Here is a 17030-nt window from a genome sequence, read left to right as displayed (position 1 = left end):
GGAGAGACAGCGAAAGGAATAATGTGTACTCAGTTCCAACTGCATCAGGCATGTGCAAAGTGCTTCATGCATGCATCTCCTCATGCTTCTTCACAGAGTTAGTTATGGCTCCCCCTTAAGAGAAAACGAGCCCAGAAGAGTCAAGTAATTTGCAGATGGTCACACAGCTGCTACAAGGTGAAGCCAGGGAGAAGAGCTAAGTCCTTTCATTTTCAAACCACAGACATGACTGTCAGGCTGAGTACTCAAGACAAGTACTTAATAACAGCCCCCTCCATGCATCAAACACCTTTCATCTATCTCCCCACAGCCTTATGGGGTCTGCAGTCATTAGTGTCTTTAAAAGGAAGGAAAAGAGCCTTGGATTAAAGCAGAGGTTCTCAGCCCTGGCTACATGGAAGAATCGCCCCTAGGCCCTAGGGCGCTTTAAAAAATCTACCAAGAGGAGGCCAGGCTAGTTTCCAACAGCTCACAGGTGATGTAATGCACTGCCAGGGCTCAGAGTATTGTTTGAAGGGACGGATCTGGGATCAAGTCCCAGCTACACAGCTGTCAGGCCTTGTGAGTAAGGCATATAGATATCACCTCCTCTGGGAGGGTTCCCCTGACCTGTGGCCCCAGGAAGTGCTCTGCACACATGAGAAATATTACACTGCCACTTCCTCTTCCAAGGCTTTCCACACTCACCAGTGTAAGCCCTGTGAAAGCCAGGGCCATGGCCAAAGCACCCCCGTGGGTCCCCGCAGCAGCCCTCTTGCAGGCGGAGAGTGCAGTGCTCAACCAACTGTACTGAGCGGGTGAGTGAGTGAGTGAATGCATGAACGAACAGGATTCACAGCCCTTTTGAGGGGCTCTCAGAACAGATCTGATCCCTAAATAAGCCTCGATCCTGCTTGGCTGTTCATCAGGAGGGTCCCAAACCCAGAGAACTTTGCTTCTCAAGAAAAGCAGAGGAGGGAAACCCACCCAGCCTGCGCCTGACACATTGCAGCTCCTTTAGGTTTGTTTATCCTGACTTCCAGGCCCCCGCCAAAGCAAAACAAGTCGAAAGAAAGGAGGTTGTGGAGAATAGAAATAAACACACGGGGATGGGAAAACAGGCTCTGATTTTCTGCAGCTGCGGAGTAGAGCCCAGGCCATAATCTGGACCAGCTGCCCATTAAGGAAGTTGAACTTTTATTCTCTTGTGCAGAAAGAACTCCCCATGCACCCAGCCGCCCCGCAGCCCAGGGCCTCAGAGCCCCCTCCCTGAGGTGGAGAAAGTTGGGCTGTGTCCTTCTGTGGACATTTCTTTCGCTCTGACATCCACAGGAAATGTGGTTCGCATGGGAAGGACAGCAATCATCTCATAAGCAAACGGAGGAATTTCTGGTCAGGCACTGCTGGAGGGCATCACTTTTAAAATGTGGTCTGGCCTGTGGGTGTGCTTTATAAAATGCTATTTCCTAATGGTAATTAGGAAACTTAACATGCTCTTAATATGGTGCTTTGTGCCTCTTCAAAGAAATTTTGTCAGATGGTCTCATTTGATCTTTGCAGTCTCCCCTCTAAGGTGGAAGAGATTACACCCATTTAACAGGTGAGGAAGCTGAGCCTCAGAGAAGGATTCTCAAGGTCACATGATAAAGTGGCCACCCCTGAGTCTCCAACCCACAGCCCTTGGGGCCACTGTACTGTGTCTTTGATTGCGAGTCACACTGGGTGCTTGGCATTGCTGCGTAAAAGAAGTAGCAGAAATGTCTCCCAAGTCAACACTGCATTAGGCATGCTGGGTGGGTTTTAAATGTTGACTCACCCGTTGGTCTTCCCTCTTCTATTGCAGGTTCTTTGGAAACTGGGAGTTTGTCTTGGCTGATTTTGTTTCTCTAACACCCTGCTCATGGCTGCCTGGCTCCCAGTAGTTGTTCAAGGAAAATGCATCTGATCAAACAGGAAACGAAGCACTTTTCCTGCCCAGCCCTGAAGCAGGAGCCCACCCCATCACAGTGGGAGGATGTCTCCATGGCCCAGAAGTTCTGCTCAGAGCTGGATTTGTAGGAAGTTACTTGGTGGCCAGGTGCAGAGGTGAGTCCTTTGTCTTGCTTTTGCTCCTGGGGCCCCTCAAAGGGCAGTGAGAGTCAACAGGCCTTTAGGACGAGACAGAAATGATGTAGATCCAGGAGCAAGTCACTGATGCTGAGCTTCATTTTATATATAACTGTGAGGAGGTGTGATGCTTATACGGCAGCCCTGTAAAGGCTTTGTGGACCCACTGCCTGGACCTCTGAGTCTAACGTCTAGAACTAGTGGCCTTTCCTAAGAAAGCTCTTTCACACCCTCTGCCTTCACTCACACACTGTCCTGTCCTGCCCTGTTTTTTTTCTCTCAGTTCTTCTCTCCTTCAAGTTCAAAGCCTGAGACCCCTGGCTGGAATGCTTCCCTGCCCCCATACTTTAAATCCTTGAAACAGGACCTGCCTTTAGCACCATATTGACCACCTTCTAGCTCTATGACATTGGGCAAGGAATTGAACCTCTCAAAATACGGAGTTTCCTCATCTGGGATAACCACACATACTTTAGGGCAGTGGTCGGCAAACTCATTAGTCAACAGAACGGTAAACCGCTGCTCGCGAGCCGCAGTTTGCCGACCACTGCCTTAGGGAGTTACTCTGAAATATACATGAGCTCAGTGCCTGGGGTGTTTGCTTCTCAAGAAATAGTGTTGAACCCAATATAAGCCCCAAGGACCATACTGGGGGACTGAGGCACTGCTGCCAGGGACTCTCGCCCAGCTTTTGAGGAAACCAGCCCTGACACCCTCCTATCACAGCACCCACAAGACTTCGGGGGTGGCCACAGGCTGTGCCTCCTTCTTTCATCTTCTTTCTTCCATTAGAATTCTACAACGGGCTCTTTAGAAGACAGGCTGGAATCTGGGGCCAGGGGAAATAAAAATAAACCCATATAGAGAACTGGTTCCAAGTTCACCTCGAGGGTGTTTCCCATTGTTAAGGTGGGCTGTGAAGTTCAGGCTGTGGCAGCTAAAGCTGATTCCATTACATCAAAAAAGACACTGTGTGGCCCTAGCTGGTTTGGCTCAGTGGATACAGTGTCGGCCTATGGACTGAAGGGTCCCAGGTTCGATTCCAGCAAGGGCACATGCCCAAGTTGTGGGCTGGATCCCCAGAAGGGGTTGTGCAGGAGGCAGCCAATCAATGATTCTCTTTCATCATTGATGTTTCTATCTCTCTCTCCCTCCCTCTCTGAAATGAATAAAAATGTGTATATATATATATATATATATATATATATATATATATTTTTTTTTTTTAAAAAGACACTGCGGGGACCTCCCTGATGGAATGAATCTGCAGTGCCTTCAGCATGCCTCTCTCCCATCCTCAGAGGAGAGGGTGAAAGGTCATGGGGGTTAAGATCAATTCCTGAGTTTGTTAGAATTGCTTTCTGCATAAGCAGTTTAATCATTCCTGGTTTTAAAGTACGTCTCAACTTTAAACTTTCTTTGTACAAACCCACATCAAAGACCAAAACGCCAGCTCTTCAGTAGTGTTGAGGCACTGTTTTTTGGAGAAAATTCCTTGGTCACCTTCAGTCGGAAAGTTTGTTACTGAAGGAGTTTTCTTGCAGGGCGAATCCCAGAGGCCACCGCATGCTTGTCAAGGGGTTGGGAATGCCAGTCAGCGGGGACTGACCAGGGCCTTCTGGGAAGGACAGGCACAGTAGTGTCAGCTAAACACAGGGAAGAAGGGACACGGGGATAGCATGGGACGGGCCCCCTTGCTCACTCACCATAGGAAGGATAGGTGTTTAGGGCACAAACTGGTCACCTCCACTCGCAAGTGTGAGATACTCCACTAGACGAAGTTAAAAAGAGCAAACCTTCTCAAATTCCACTTACACGCTTGGCTGCTAATCCTTAACATAAACTCCAAACACGGGCATGTTTATTTTCTCCCAGTTAGCCCTCAGTTTTGGCTTTCAGTTGGTTCCTGCTTTCACTTAGCATATATTTATAAAACAAGCATTCGCGGGCCTGCTAGTGACCTCCGAGCACCGCCAGAGCACAGATTCCCAGGGGGGCTTCCTTCCCCCTACCTAAGCTGCTTTTCCTCGCAAGGGCCCACGCTGCAGCTCTTCTTTCTGCACTTTTGTAAGGCATGAATGTAACGGGGCTCACTAGCTCAGCTGTTCCTAGAAATAGGAACACTATTTCTTCTATTGGGTTCAAGACTATTTCTCAGCGCCCCCTCCCCCCCCCCCCCCACCCCGCTCCACATCACACAGCCACATTTTACCACCTGGCTTCTTAAAGGAGCCAGGCCTTTTGTGTTTCCAGCCCCTCTGGAATCTATTTGAAGTCATCAAACCAAGGGCAGCGTGGATTAATCGGAGCGGAAATGCTTTCTGCACACAGCCATGTAGAAGCTCTCTTGGAAGGGGTCACCAGGATGCTTTCAGGAAAAGTCACTGGATTTGTTTTTGGAAGGCTTAAGATAGACTCTTGGCAAAGCAGAATGTTCAGAAGGCCAGATCCCATTCTCTGCACAGTACCAGGGAAGAGGAAATGGCGGAGGCTGAGGACTGGCCTCAGCGCTGGGTCAGCAGGGGACTCGGGTCTCAGGATTGCTACTCCATGGCCTGTGCTGCTCCCCAGAGCTCACATGTCATCTCTCCAGGAGCTATGTTTCTGAAAAGCAGGACTTTCTAAAGGGGGAGCAGCTCAGACAAGAGGAGGAGCAGGAGCAGCAGAGAAACATGAACTTGGAATATGGACCTTCCCATGGGGAGAAAGGGTCTGCCTGCCCACCCGGTGCCTGGCACTGGTTGCGGTGTTGAGGGTCATCAGGGACGGCTGAGGCTTCGGTACCTCTTGTGCTAGGCCCCAGTCTGGTCCCCTCCCTGGTCAGTCGCTGCCGTGTCATTCCCTGCTTCCGGCCCTCCCAGGCTTCCCAGTGCCCCGAGGTCAAGCCTGCACTCCCGACCATTGATCCAAACATACCTCTCTGGCCTTGTTTTCTTCTTATGTCCCAAGCCCTCGCCATATCAAACTATTTGGACTTATCAGACTACGCTCTGCTAATTCATGCATGGTTCTCTTTACTGGAATACTTCACCTTCCACCTCCACCTGACACCCACCAACTTGCCCTTCAAGACTTGGGTCAAAGACACCTCTCAACTGACTCCCACAACAGGAGGCATACTAGCTTTTGTACAGTAGCACTCACCACACTCTACTGTGATTTTGTATCTTTCCCACCTGCTGGACTGTGAGCTCCTCAAGGTGAGGCCAGGTCTTACCCATCTTTGGTTCCAGTGCCTGGTATATAGCAAATGCTCAATAAATGTTTGCTGAATAAGTGAATAGGCTGGCATGGCTCAGTGGTTGAGCTTTGACCTATGAACCAGGAGGTCACGGTTTAATTTCCGGTCAAGGGCACATACCCAGGTTGTGGGCTCAATCCCAGTAGGGGGCTTGCAGGAGGCAGCCAATCAATGATTCTCTCTTATCGTTGATGTTTCTATCTCTCTCTATCCTTCCCTTCCTCCCTGAAATAAATAAAAATACATTTTTTACAAAAAAGAAGTGAATAAGCTCATGTTCTGTTTTCAAAATGTCTTCCTCCTTCCACACATCTATCTTTTCTTGATGATGGAAGTGAGGGAGTCCAGTTCCTCCCTTCCTGAGGGCCCTTCCTCATCTCTCTCTCCTCTGCTCCTTCCAAAGCCAGCTCCGTGCCCCCTGGCTTTCTGATCCAGAGGCTTCAGGCCTTTGCTGTCCCTGCCCAGGCTTCACCTGGTCCCCACCATCACCTCATTTACCACGTCCTTGCCTTTGTTTCTTTCTCTCTGGTGTCTCCCACTCTGTGTCAGCTGGGACTGGAAGCAATGTTTGCCGCAGGACAGTTTTTCTGAGTGAATGTTGTGTCCCTCTCCATTTTCGGCATGACTAGACATACACTTAGGTGGGGGTAGGCATTTGAAAAATACTTTCCTATCTCTACACATTCTTTGGTATTTGCATCCGCTGAGCACTCGTTCAATAAGTGTAGTGAGCAGGAATGAGCGAATGTGCAAAGCAAACAAATGTGTGAGGCAGTCCACCTGCCAGGTACGTGCCAGGTACGTGCCCGGTGCTTCTGCAAAGGTTACCTCAGTGAGACAGGTGACCGATCTCAAAGAATGGGAAACACAGTGGTGTGGGAAGGGCTTCGCAGGCAGATGCCCGCCCCCCACCCCTCGCACCCACTGTGGAAAGTGTGCTGCGACCTATCTCAGAGCCATGAGGCAGGTAAGGCAGCAGAGGCTTGGTGACATGAAGAGCAAACCGAGGGGCAGGGAAGAGTACCTTTAAAGTAACCGAGAATTGCCGAGGGGAAAATTAGCACCTTCATACTAAACTGCTAAGGACAGACAGAATAGCCCATAAGGACCCCATGCTGTCAAAGGCCAGGAGAATAAACGGTAACTCAAGATGGTAGCAGAAGGGCTCGGGCCAGACAGACCCTATCTATGTCCGCTCCACACCTTATGGACTCGGTGACATCAGCCAGGTTCCTTCCCCTCCTTTCCCAACCTCCTCCTCACCTCCCTACCCTTGAACATTACTGTGAGAATTCAGTGCATAATATACACGGCAGCTTTCCTCCCCATTGTGCCAGGTACACATTTGTTGGTAGTTTTATCTGAGTGGTTCATTTTCCTTGGGAGTGTGGTTTACTTTTAAATCATGTTGTCAGTGGGGTATTCGAACTGTAGGGGGAAAAGAGGATGTCTACTCACTAAGTGAATAAAGAAATATGATTGTATATAAAAGGTCCGGTAGCTCCGTCTCTCCTTGCCTGAAAAAAAAATGCTAACTTCCGGTGCTACATTATCCTTAACAGATTCCCGGGGGCACTGCTTGCAGCCAGCTGTAGGTGCAGGGAGGGGAGGAAGAGAATTCACAAACTCCGAAGGACTCCCTTATTCTAAACCAGATTGAAACATCTCAGCAGCTAGGGAGGAAAAGTGTCTAGAAGCCAACATCCTGATAATTTATTTTGAGCTCATACAGCACGCTGGGGTGCCCACTGCCCCCCACCTTCAAGCTTACATCCCTAAATATTAAAAACACACATAAGATGTTGGATATTTTTCAAGTTTTCTGAGATGCCACTGATAGGTGTCAACATGTGCTGGCTTAGAATTAACCCTGGGTCTTCCTGCATATATTTTCCATGTGAAACCAAATTGAGAAAAATATTTTAAACAATCTGAACTTATATCCTGCTTTAAATTCATGCTGTGGGGCTTAAACAAAACCGAATCCTTTCCCCACCCCCTAGCTGCAAAAATACTATTTATTTTTCTTGCAAATGGACCATATACAAAGGTAAAACAAATGTCTTTCTGTCTTGAGATGTATATATCTTTTCTGGCCAAGCTCCCCAAAGCCAAACATCTAACAGAATGACTAATATCATCCTTGCCTGAAATAAAAACAACAACTTTACCTCTCATCGAGCAGAAATCAGGAGGTCTGGATTATAGACCCAATTTGGCCATGACCTAGCCTGGGCACTGTGGCCAGTCTCTCTAGCTCTCTGTTCTTGCTCTCTGTTTAGGGAGCGGGTGGGGTGCACTTGGGCGTAGGAGAGGAGTTGATCTGAAACCCCACCCAACCCTAAAATCCTATGACTCCAGATCAAAACATGGGTAAACAATGGCAAGATCTTGTACAAATATATTGTAATATTGACTTAAAACATGGGTACTGAGAAGTCTTCTCTATAATGCCCTCTTTAAAGGAAACCCCCAATTTCCAATTTTGACCTGAGGCGTGTCAATCTTATTTTTCTTATCAGTTCCTTTCACATAGTAACATCCCTACCTGCTGGCTTTAGGTTTGTGCTGCTAAAGGTCAGAGGTATTTGGTAAAGGTTCCATGGCCTCAGCCCAAGCTGGGGTCCCAGAGGAGGGTCCCTCCTCCACTGTACTCCTTTTTGAAGGCGGGAAGAACTCCGATGCTGAGAATCCTTCCTCCCGTACATTAGGGCTGCCCTGGCCCAGGGAATGACTAACAACCCCCCTCTCCCCCCCCCCTGCCCCCGCCCCCGCCCCCGGTAGCGGGCAATCAGTGTGGGTCAAAATTTCTGCACTTTTCTGAAAGATGATCCTTGGCTTCCTCCTCAGAGCCTCACTCCCAGGGATATAGTTTATGCCTCTGGGATTGGAGTTCCTTGGAAACACAACCAGGAGTCTCAACACAGCATGGTTTTTATGTGGTCAGAGGCAGGCCAGGGGGTGGAGGCCATGGGAAGGCATAGATCTCAGCTCTACATTGCTGCAATGGCCCCATTCAGCCTAACAGACCCTGAAATCTGTATGTCAGGCAAGGGAGTCATTGGGGATTTTAAGGAGCCCAACCCTACTCTTCAAGACCAGGCCTAAGCTCTCATTGCAGAATCAGAGAAGTCGGAGGCCCAGGTATTTGGTTCTGCCTCTGCACCTGCCCTGGGAGAGTCAGTCAGCTCCCCACTTGGGCCTCTTAAAGCGGGGAGATGGATGAATGGCCTTCAGTTTTGTGGTTCTACAGTTTCTGTAGGTCTCCTACGTCCCCTGAATGCTGAGTAAAGCATCCCGTGATGGAGCTGTCTCTGTTGGGCCACCTCATCTTCCAGGTCCATCACCAATGGTGACAATTCTGGGTCTCATCAGGGGGCAGGAAGGAGAGGCATAGACTCTGTGCAAGGGCTGTTGTCTGACCTCTGGGCTCCAGGGAGGGTGTAGCTGCCTCAGGACAGAAAAGAATGCCAGCAGTCCCTGAGGAGGGGCTGTCCAGAACTGACATCAGCCCCTTTCGGTGCAGTCAATAGGCTCCAGGGCCAAGTGGATTAACCGTCCTTCTCCCAAGCTCCCTACCCACACCCCGGGGAGACCCACACCACTGTGGCTCAGCTCCCACCTCCCAGACTGTGGCCCCAGCTTCCAAGCCCAATCCAAGCACAGAGCCCAGCCAGCTGGGCCCAAAGAGGTGCGTTAAACAGTGACAAAAGCAGCCTTGGGACTAGTGGTGACTGATGACCACCTCCTCTCCCTGGGCTCGACGAGCACAGACCTCCTCTCTCCTCTCAAGCCGGCTGAAGAACGGTTGCCAAAGAGTTCCTGACAAGCACCCCTCTGGTATGTGGGCAGCGTTTCTGATTTCCCTCTAAAGGTCATCTTTCCACAGTCCCTCCCTTCCTGCCACCCCATCAGGAGTTGTTTATTTCACACAGCTAAATGCCATGGTCCTTCTCAGCTCCCTTGGCAGCAATCCAGCAGAGCGCAGTCAACAAAGAGAGCAGGAGAAGGCAGCAACCCAAAGACAAAGTATGGTGCCCAGCCCAGTTCATAAGTGTGACTCTGATATGTCACAGATGTCCTAGATCATAGCCAGACTCCCTTCCTTGGCCATCAAAATTTGCCTTTTGGCTCCTGCAGGGTCCAACAGATCTCCTCATCTAGCCAGGACACTGCTAGCTCAGCCGTTGGCTGCTCTAGAAAGGGCTCCAGATAATGCCAGAAAGACTCTGAAGCACATATATTGCTTTGTGGATCACAGCATTTAAGGTGAGGTGGATGTGTGAAGTCCAAGGTATGTGCAGGCACATCTTGTCCTCAGGTATGTCCATCACTTTAGTGACAAAATACTGTCACAAATGTTTTCTCTGTTTGATCCTGAATCACTGCCCTGGGAAAGGGAAGGACTGTGGAAGGAGGAGGCAAGTTGAAATTCAGGACACCTTGGAAAAGGGCACTATTAAGGAGCGAGGTCTTCTGGTCATGCATGACTGGGAGGAAAGTACTATTTTAAGGACCTACTGAAACCAAAGATTGGCCTTAGGGAAACCCATCCATCTGGGTTCCAAGTGTGAATCTGAAGAGGTGCCTGTTCCTGAGTGTCTAGGGCAGAAGGTGGAGGCAGGCGCTCTTTCCCAGCCGTCTCCCTACAGAGCCAAGACTGCAGTACAGATGCCCTTGAAGAGGATAATCCGTTTATGCCTCACACAGGGTCGCAGCATTTCAGAGCCCAGCAATACTAGATGCTGGCATTCTTTTGCAATTTGGTTAGGAGACACTATTCATTGAGACTTGGCTGGGAGACTCATTCTCCTCTGGCAATCTCTCCAAGGTTCTACATGTAGCGGGGAGAATAAACCCTGGAAAAGAGTGTTAACTAGATAAGTTGGCTTGCCTTATAAACATTTTAGGAAGTACTCTTGTCAGAAAGATGCCCTTTCTGAGACTTGGGGGCCTGCCAGGTAACTGAGATCCCTCGCATCTCTGCTCAGTTGGTGGCGAAGGAGGAAAACAAAAGGGACCCTGCTTTGCCTCCATGCCTTTCCCCACGCAAGTACTCAGGGAAGCCATGCATTTTTTAACGAGGCCAGTGACTGAATTTTAGCAAGCATCTCCAGTGATTTTAGGAAGTGTGTCTGAACTGGTGTATTACATAGGATGATAATGAACACTTACTGATTCCTAACCTCATGTCCAGGCCCAAGCACTTTATGTGATTAACTCATATACTGCTCCCAGTGACCCTGTAAGGTATGGACTCTTCTATCCTCATTCTACAGATGAGAAAACTGAGGCCCAGAGATTACAAGCTGTCTAGTGAGGCAGCCAGGAGGGAGCCCAGGAAGTCTGCCTCCAGGTCCTTCTACACAACCACGGGGCTTATACCACACCTGGAAACGTGGCCTGTGTCCTTGGAGTACACCTGTCTCTTGGTGGAGCCCTGACACAGGTAGGGGGCTCCTTTAACATCAAAGCCCTGGACCATGGGTCCAGCCCCTGAACCCCCAAACTTGTGGGGCTTTCTGGGTGACAGCTATTCTCGTGCTGACACAGAATCCAGTGACCCCAACAAAGTTTCCTTACTGGCATCTCCCGCTCTGTCTCCTTTATCTCCTTTTTCTCCTTTTGGGCCTCGGTCACCTGAAACAGAGGAGAAAACTGGCATTAGAAACAGAGGTAAATCCTAATGGTAAATAAAGTATTATCTGCAGGAGACATTTTAAAAAATAGACTTTTTTTTATTGATTACAGAGAGGAAGGGAGAGGAAGAGAGAGATAGAAACATCAATGATGAGAATCATTGAGCGGCTGCCTTCTATATGCTCCCTACTGGGGACTGAGCCCACAATCTGGGCACATGCCCTGACCAGGAATCAAACCCATGACCTTCTGGTGCATAGGTGACCTTCGACACTCAACCACTGAGCCACACTGGCTAGGCTGCAGGAGACTTATTAGCCCAAGATCAGGGAGAACATCAGGCAGGAGTCAGCAGCACCGAAGGGAAGGCCATGGCAGGAAAGAGCTACCTGCTCTGTCACCCCGGGAAGGAGAAGGCGTCCAGCTGAGAAGTTTCATTTCCTCCTCATTAAAGCCTCACACACCAGCATAGACTAAAGGAGTACGTGGTATTCAGCAGAAAGAAGACAAAGCAAAGATATTCCTATTAAACACTCAAGGTTTTCGAAGTCTACATCCAAGTTCACTCTAATAAGCAGAGAAAGAGAGAAGGAGGGAGGGTCTTCAGTTACAGAGAGAGAGACAGGGGTTCTGTGTTAGGCAGCTTTACTAGTTGGGGAGGCCAGAACACATGGAGGAGAGTTCCCAGGGACCTGTGGTATTCCCTTCCCAGGATATGGTCTTTTCCCAGCTAGCATCTCACTCTACAAAGAAGTATTGGGTCCTGACACCACTTGAGCAGGCGATGCAATGACCTGGCAGTTCTATTCCAAGCACCTTCAGAAAGCTATCTGTAAATTAAAGGCCCAGGGCATGATGTCTGGTGAATATAAGCAAGCCAGCAAATTCCAGGGGAGAACACCAAGGATGATCCAAGTTTTGAAAAACACACAAAACAAAGGCAACCATAAGTGTAAATATAAATATGAATGTGTTTAGAAAAGGTCTGGCAGGATATGCTCCAAACTGTTTATAGTGGTTATTCTACAGAGTAAGAGCTTAAGGGACCAAGGGGTGGGAGGCTGACTTTTGACATTATACTCCACACTTCTGTTTTGTTAGGTTTTTTCAATAAGGATGTTTTGTTTTGGTACTCTGTTTCAAAATCCATTTAAAAAATGTGGATCCTAAAAGGAAGGAAAACCTCAGCTTGTTTAATCACCAAACAGAAGGTAGAATAAAAATTCCCAGTGATGGAAGATGAGGAGACCATCCTAGACATGGGGTGGGAATGACTAACAGCACATTTTTCTTAGATTTCATCTTAACAAGTGAGGAGGTCGAGCCCGGGGAAAAAGCATCATCCTATTTCCTCGTCATCTTCTGCCACGATGCAGGGCTGGACACTCTTGAAATAAACATGGAAAGACAGGGACTGACTATAACGTGGGCTCCCCTGACAACGAACAAGGTGCCTATCAGTAGGAAGAAAAAATGAGAAGAAACACCATTGGCAATGGAAAGCTGAGAACTGATTCCAGGTTGGGGAATACAATGACTATGGCGGACTGGGACGGGGTGGCAGTACTGGAGAGCAGGTGGCAGTCCCGGGCCCCTGTGGGCCCCTCTCCCGGCCGGGCTTCCTCGTAGCGGCAACCAGTAGTACTGCTGGTTCTCCTGTGCATTTCGACAGCACTTCCGAGCTACCAAAGTGTTTTCACACATATACATCCCATTGAATCCTCATGACAGCTCTGCGAAATATGGCATCCTGAGAGTGTCTAGTGGGATGAAGAAACGGATGTTGAACGAGGAGATTAAGTGACTTGCTCAGGGTCACTCAGCTGGCCTGTGGCATAGCCAGAATTCAGAGCCAGTCCATCCGCTGCGATGCCCATGCTGGTGCCCGGGGGCCAGCCGTGAGCGAGGGTGCTCTGAGATTCATTATTACCTTTGATCCCGCGCATGCCCATCACGCCTGTGGCTCCGGGCCTCCCATCATCACCCTTGGGGCCGGGCAGTCCTGGGGTTCCTCTCTCCCCTGGAAGACCTGGGGAGACAAGAGACAAGTTGGGGGCTTTTGGGGTCACCATCTGGCTCAGCAGTTGACTTCAACCAGGAACCCTCCCATTGCCTCTGCTTCCTGATTCCTCTCAGGTAACCTAAAGGCAGTGTCCCAAAGGTCAGCACATACCTGCCCCATTGAGACGCTTTATCCAGTGAGGCTGGACACTTCCCGCCGAAAAATCCAATTCTACTGAGTGATGGCGGTGGTGGTGCCAACCCCATTTGGGAGCTGTCCCTTTGCCTCTAGCTGTGCTGGAGATTTAGATTTGGCAACATTTTTTCTTTGAGTGTTTTTTATGTGACAGGCACTGTTCTGGATGCTTCGTATGAAGTATCCCATTTAAGCCTCACAATAAACTAAGGTATTATTTCACTCTGTGCTACAAATGAGGAAACTGAGGCCCAGAGAGACTGAGTAACGGTCTCACAGCAGAGTGTCAGAGGCTGGATCTGAGCCCTGGTCTTTCTGAACTAAAAGCTCAGGGTTAGTTGGCTTCATCTCACCCTGATGAAAAGTTTACTGGTACTTAGGGTGGGAGGAAGATAAAATAGCTCCCCACACAGGGGCCTGTAGAGACGGGGATAGTAGGCAGAGGAGGAGGAAGAAAGTCAGCAAGGTCAGTAAAGGGGATGATGGATGGCCTGCTACCAGGTCAGGCCCTGGGGCTCCTGTCCAGGAGGCCCCACAGCCACTGCTGGCATGCCACCAGGGAGAGCCAGAATCAACACACGTTTTCACCTAGTGACAGCCCTGGGTCCCCAGTGGCCTGACCTTAGCCCACAGTTATCTGCAAAGCACTGCAGCCATAATTACTGATTAATTGTTCTTTGCTGCTCAGAATGTTAGTTTTCTTTGGGCTTTTTCTCTAACGTGAAGAAATCTGTCTCCCAGTAATTATTCCTCCAGAGTTTATGTCAAATGGCTGGAGGAGAACAGGTGGCCCCATGAGGGTGGCAGGACCTCAGAGAAGGGCTTAATTTCTTTTTCTCCTTCCTCACATGATTTCCCCAGAGTCCAATGGCCCTGATGCCACAGAACTGTGAGTCTAGTGCAGGATTTGCCCAGGAATCCCCATCCTATCATTTACTAAAGCAGGAAAAGGGGTGAAGTTTTGAGTTTAGGGAGCGTCCCTGAGAGGGAGAAGTAGGGAATGAAAGCAAGGGCATGGGCTCTCCCTCCGCCAGCCTCTGCCTCCACTCCTGTTTGCAACCTCCTTAGAGAGTTAGGAACGAGGTGGTTTGGAGGTATGTTTCCTGATATAAATAAACAGACACCTGCTTCCTGAGAAGCTCTTCCTTTTCTTACATTGTTCAGAAGACTTTTCACTCTGCTAGAAAAATGTTGCTCACAGTAGAGGCTCAGGAATGAACAGACTGGGATGCAAAATTTGATAGAGTAACGGAACAGGAACCTCCAAGACAATGAGAGTAAGAAGAACATATGGCACATCCTTGAATAATGTCGTTTCGTTATAACATTGATGAGATGCCATAGGAACTTAACTCATTGATATCAATTAGCCTAAGGCCGTGGTTGGCAAACTGCGGCTCTCAAGCCACATGCGGCTCTTTGGCCCCTTGAGTGTGGCTCTTCCACAAAATACCACGGCCTGGGCGAGTCTATTTTGAAGAAGTGGCGTTAGAAGAAGTTTAAGTTTAAAAAGTTTGGCTCTCAAAAGAAATTTCAATCGTTGTACTGTTGATATTTGGCTCTGTTGACAAATGAGTTTGCCGACTACTGGCCTAAGGTAAAATAGGTTCGTTACATGTTGCTTCACTTAAAATCACAGAACCCATCCATGATGTTAAGTGAGGACTTATTATACACTTTCCAAAAGGCAAAATGTACCCTCCCTACCAGCCACTGGATCTCCAGGGCTGTCAACCGTGTGTATGGCAGGATAGAGAGGTAGGAGAGGGGCAGGTGTTCATTGACCTGCGTAGGTTCAGCAGGAGGTGGGGACACCAGGTACCTGGTGATTCACTGAGCGGGGCACAGCATAACTGGAGGATTGGTCTGGATTACAGAACACCCTCAATTCCTTCTGAAGGCCCTGGTCACACAGAGCCTGTCTCCTGAGGTGAAGAATCATTTCAGGGAGCTGTGAGCCTCTCATGTACCCTTTTCCTTCAATTCCTGGTACTTTCCATGAAAAAGTATTTGCTCCATCTTATTATTACACCCATAACCAGTCAGTCTCTTAACAGAGCAGGGCATTTGAGGCTGAGTTGATTGGGCACATGACCGACCCCAATGAGAAAGCACAGGGGCAGGAATGGATTCGTGGCCCCTTCCCTTCCTGGTATGCCCAGGGCCCTGCGGGGGTTTCCCATTACCTCGAAGTCCAGGTAATCCAGGGATTCCAGGCTCGCCTTCCTTCCCTTCATCGCCCTGATCACCTTTGGGGCCCGGTGGTCCTGAAAGGGTTACAAACAGCACCAAGATTAGAAGGTGGCTTTCTGGAACAGGACACCCAATGACTGGTGTCCTTATAAGAAGAGAAAGCACAGACAGACACCTGGGGAGAATGCCACATGACGTTGGAGGCAGACATTGGAGGGAGGTGTCTACAAGGATTCTGGAAACACCAGAAGTTAGGAAGAGGCCAAGGAGGATCCTCGCGCTTTTGGAAGGAGTGTGGCTCTGTGGGCCCCTTGATTTCAGACCTCTGGCCTCCAGGACAATGAGAGAATACATTTCTGTTGTTTTAAGCTACCGACTTTGCGGTACTTTGTTATGGCAGCCCCAGGAAACCAAAACATGTATGCTAACAGCATAGCAGTAAATGTCTTGCACAATAAATATTTGATGAATGAATGAGTTTATGAGGTCAGAGGGTGTTAATACATACAAAACAACCAGGAGGCCAAGATCAAGATGTACTGATACATTCCAAAAGTTGGCACTGTCCTCAGACCCTAACCGAAGTAGACAGCTGTTTAATAATTCAATGGCACATGCACAGAGGAAAAGTAATCAACAATTTAAAAATGCACGAGTTACACAAATCATTTGAGGACTGGCTTTTGGAGCCATCTTCCTCTTTTCTCTGAAGAAAAGCAAAGTCAGATTGATCCCAGTTTTCAGGTGACAGAGTGGAGACACAGAACCTGTTTAGAACACAACTAAGATTATAGATGAAAGGCAAGACATACTAAAGAGTCCAATCAGCTTCCCAATGCCCATTCCAGCAACCTCTGGCCAAGGCTGAAGAAAGGAGACTGAGAGAGGTCCCTGGGTCTCTGTACTCCGTGGGCTGCCACAGGGGTGGGCCGCCTAACTGCCCCTAGCCTAGCACACTCCACCCCTTTTCACTCTCCTCTGCCCCTCTGCTCCTCCCCATATGGAACCCAGAGCTCCAGGAACTGAGCAAGTCAAGGGTTCAATGGACCAGACACTCCAATTTGTTCTCTTCACTCTGATGAGTATGGATCTTCTCTAGAGTAATTCTCACGAAGGGAGGATGCTGCCCAGCAGAATGGCCCTAAGGGCAGGGCGTCAGGGTGGCAGAGATCACTAGGGGGTTGATTGTGGATATGGAGCATCTTGAGTTCCAGGTCCTGGTTCTAGAAAATCTAAATAAAAAATTCTTTTCTTGGGCATTGGTAGCGATGCATAAGTGGATTAAATGACATCATGGATGTAAAGGGACTTGGTAATCTTTGAGTGACAAAGCCATGCCTGACAATCTGTACCCCACTTGCCACAGTGTTTCATCAGAATGATTTAAGATGACTGTGTGTGAAGATCCTAACCTGTATCTGAACTCACCTGCCAAGCTTGGCTGGGTCATTCAGACAGTCAGGTCTGAAAACATTTTTCACATGGACATAATTTTTTAAAATACTTTTTTATTTATTTCAGAGAGGAAGGGAGAGGGAGAAAGAGATAGAAACATCAATGACGAGAGGGAATCATTGATTGGCTGCCTCCTACCTGCCCCCCTCTGGGGATTGGCCCCACAACCTGGGCACGTGTCCTTGACTGAAATCGAACCCTGACCTTCTGGTTCATAGG

General features: G+C 48.8%; 1 protein-coding gene across 1 annotated transcript in view; it reads right to left on the bottom strand.

Annotated features, from left to right (window-relative positions):
- The window catches only part of SCARA5 (scavenger receptor class A member 5), a 117446-nt gene that overhangs the window by 15134 nt on the left and 85282 nt on the right, over positions 1 to 17030 (bottom strand). Inside the window, exons 5-7 of the mRNA XM_080672607.1 lie at positions 15350 to 15430; positions 12897 to 12995; positions 10910 to 10966 (exon numbers count right to left, since the gene is read on the bottom strand). Of these exons, the coding sequence (XP_080528733.1) occupies positions 10910 to 10966; positions 12897 to 12995; positions 15350 to 15430 (237 nt within the window). The remainder of the gene's footprint in view (positions 1 to 10909; positions 10967 to 12896; positions 12996 to 15349; positions 15431 to 17030) is intronic.

The sequence above is a fragment of the Plecotus auritus genome (genome assembly GCF_963455305.1).
Source record: "Plecotus auritus genome assembly, chromosome: 6".
Classification (NCBI taxonomy): domain Eukaryota; kingdom Metazoa; phylum Chordata; class Mammalia; order Chiroptera; family Vespertilionidae; genus Plecotus; species Plecotus auritus.
The sequence above is the reverse complement of the archived record's forward strand: the minus strand, read 5'-3'. Positions and strand labels throughout refer to the sequence as shown.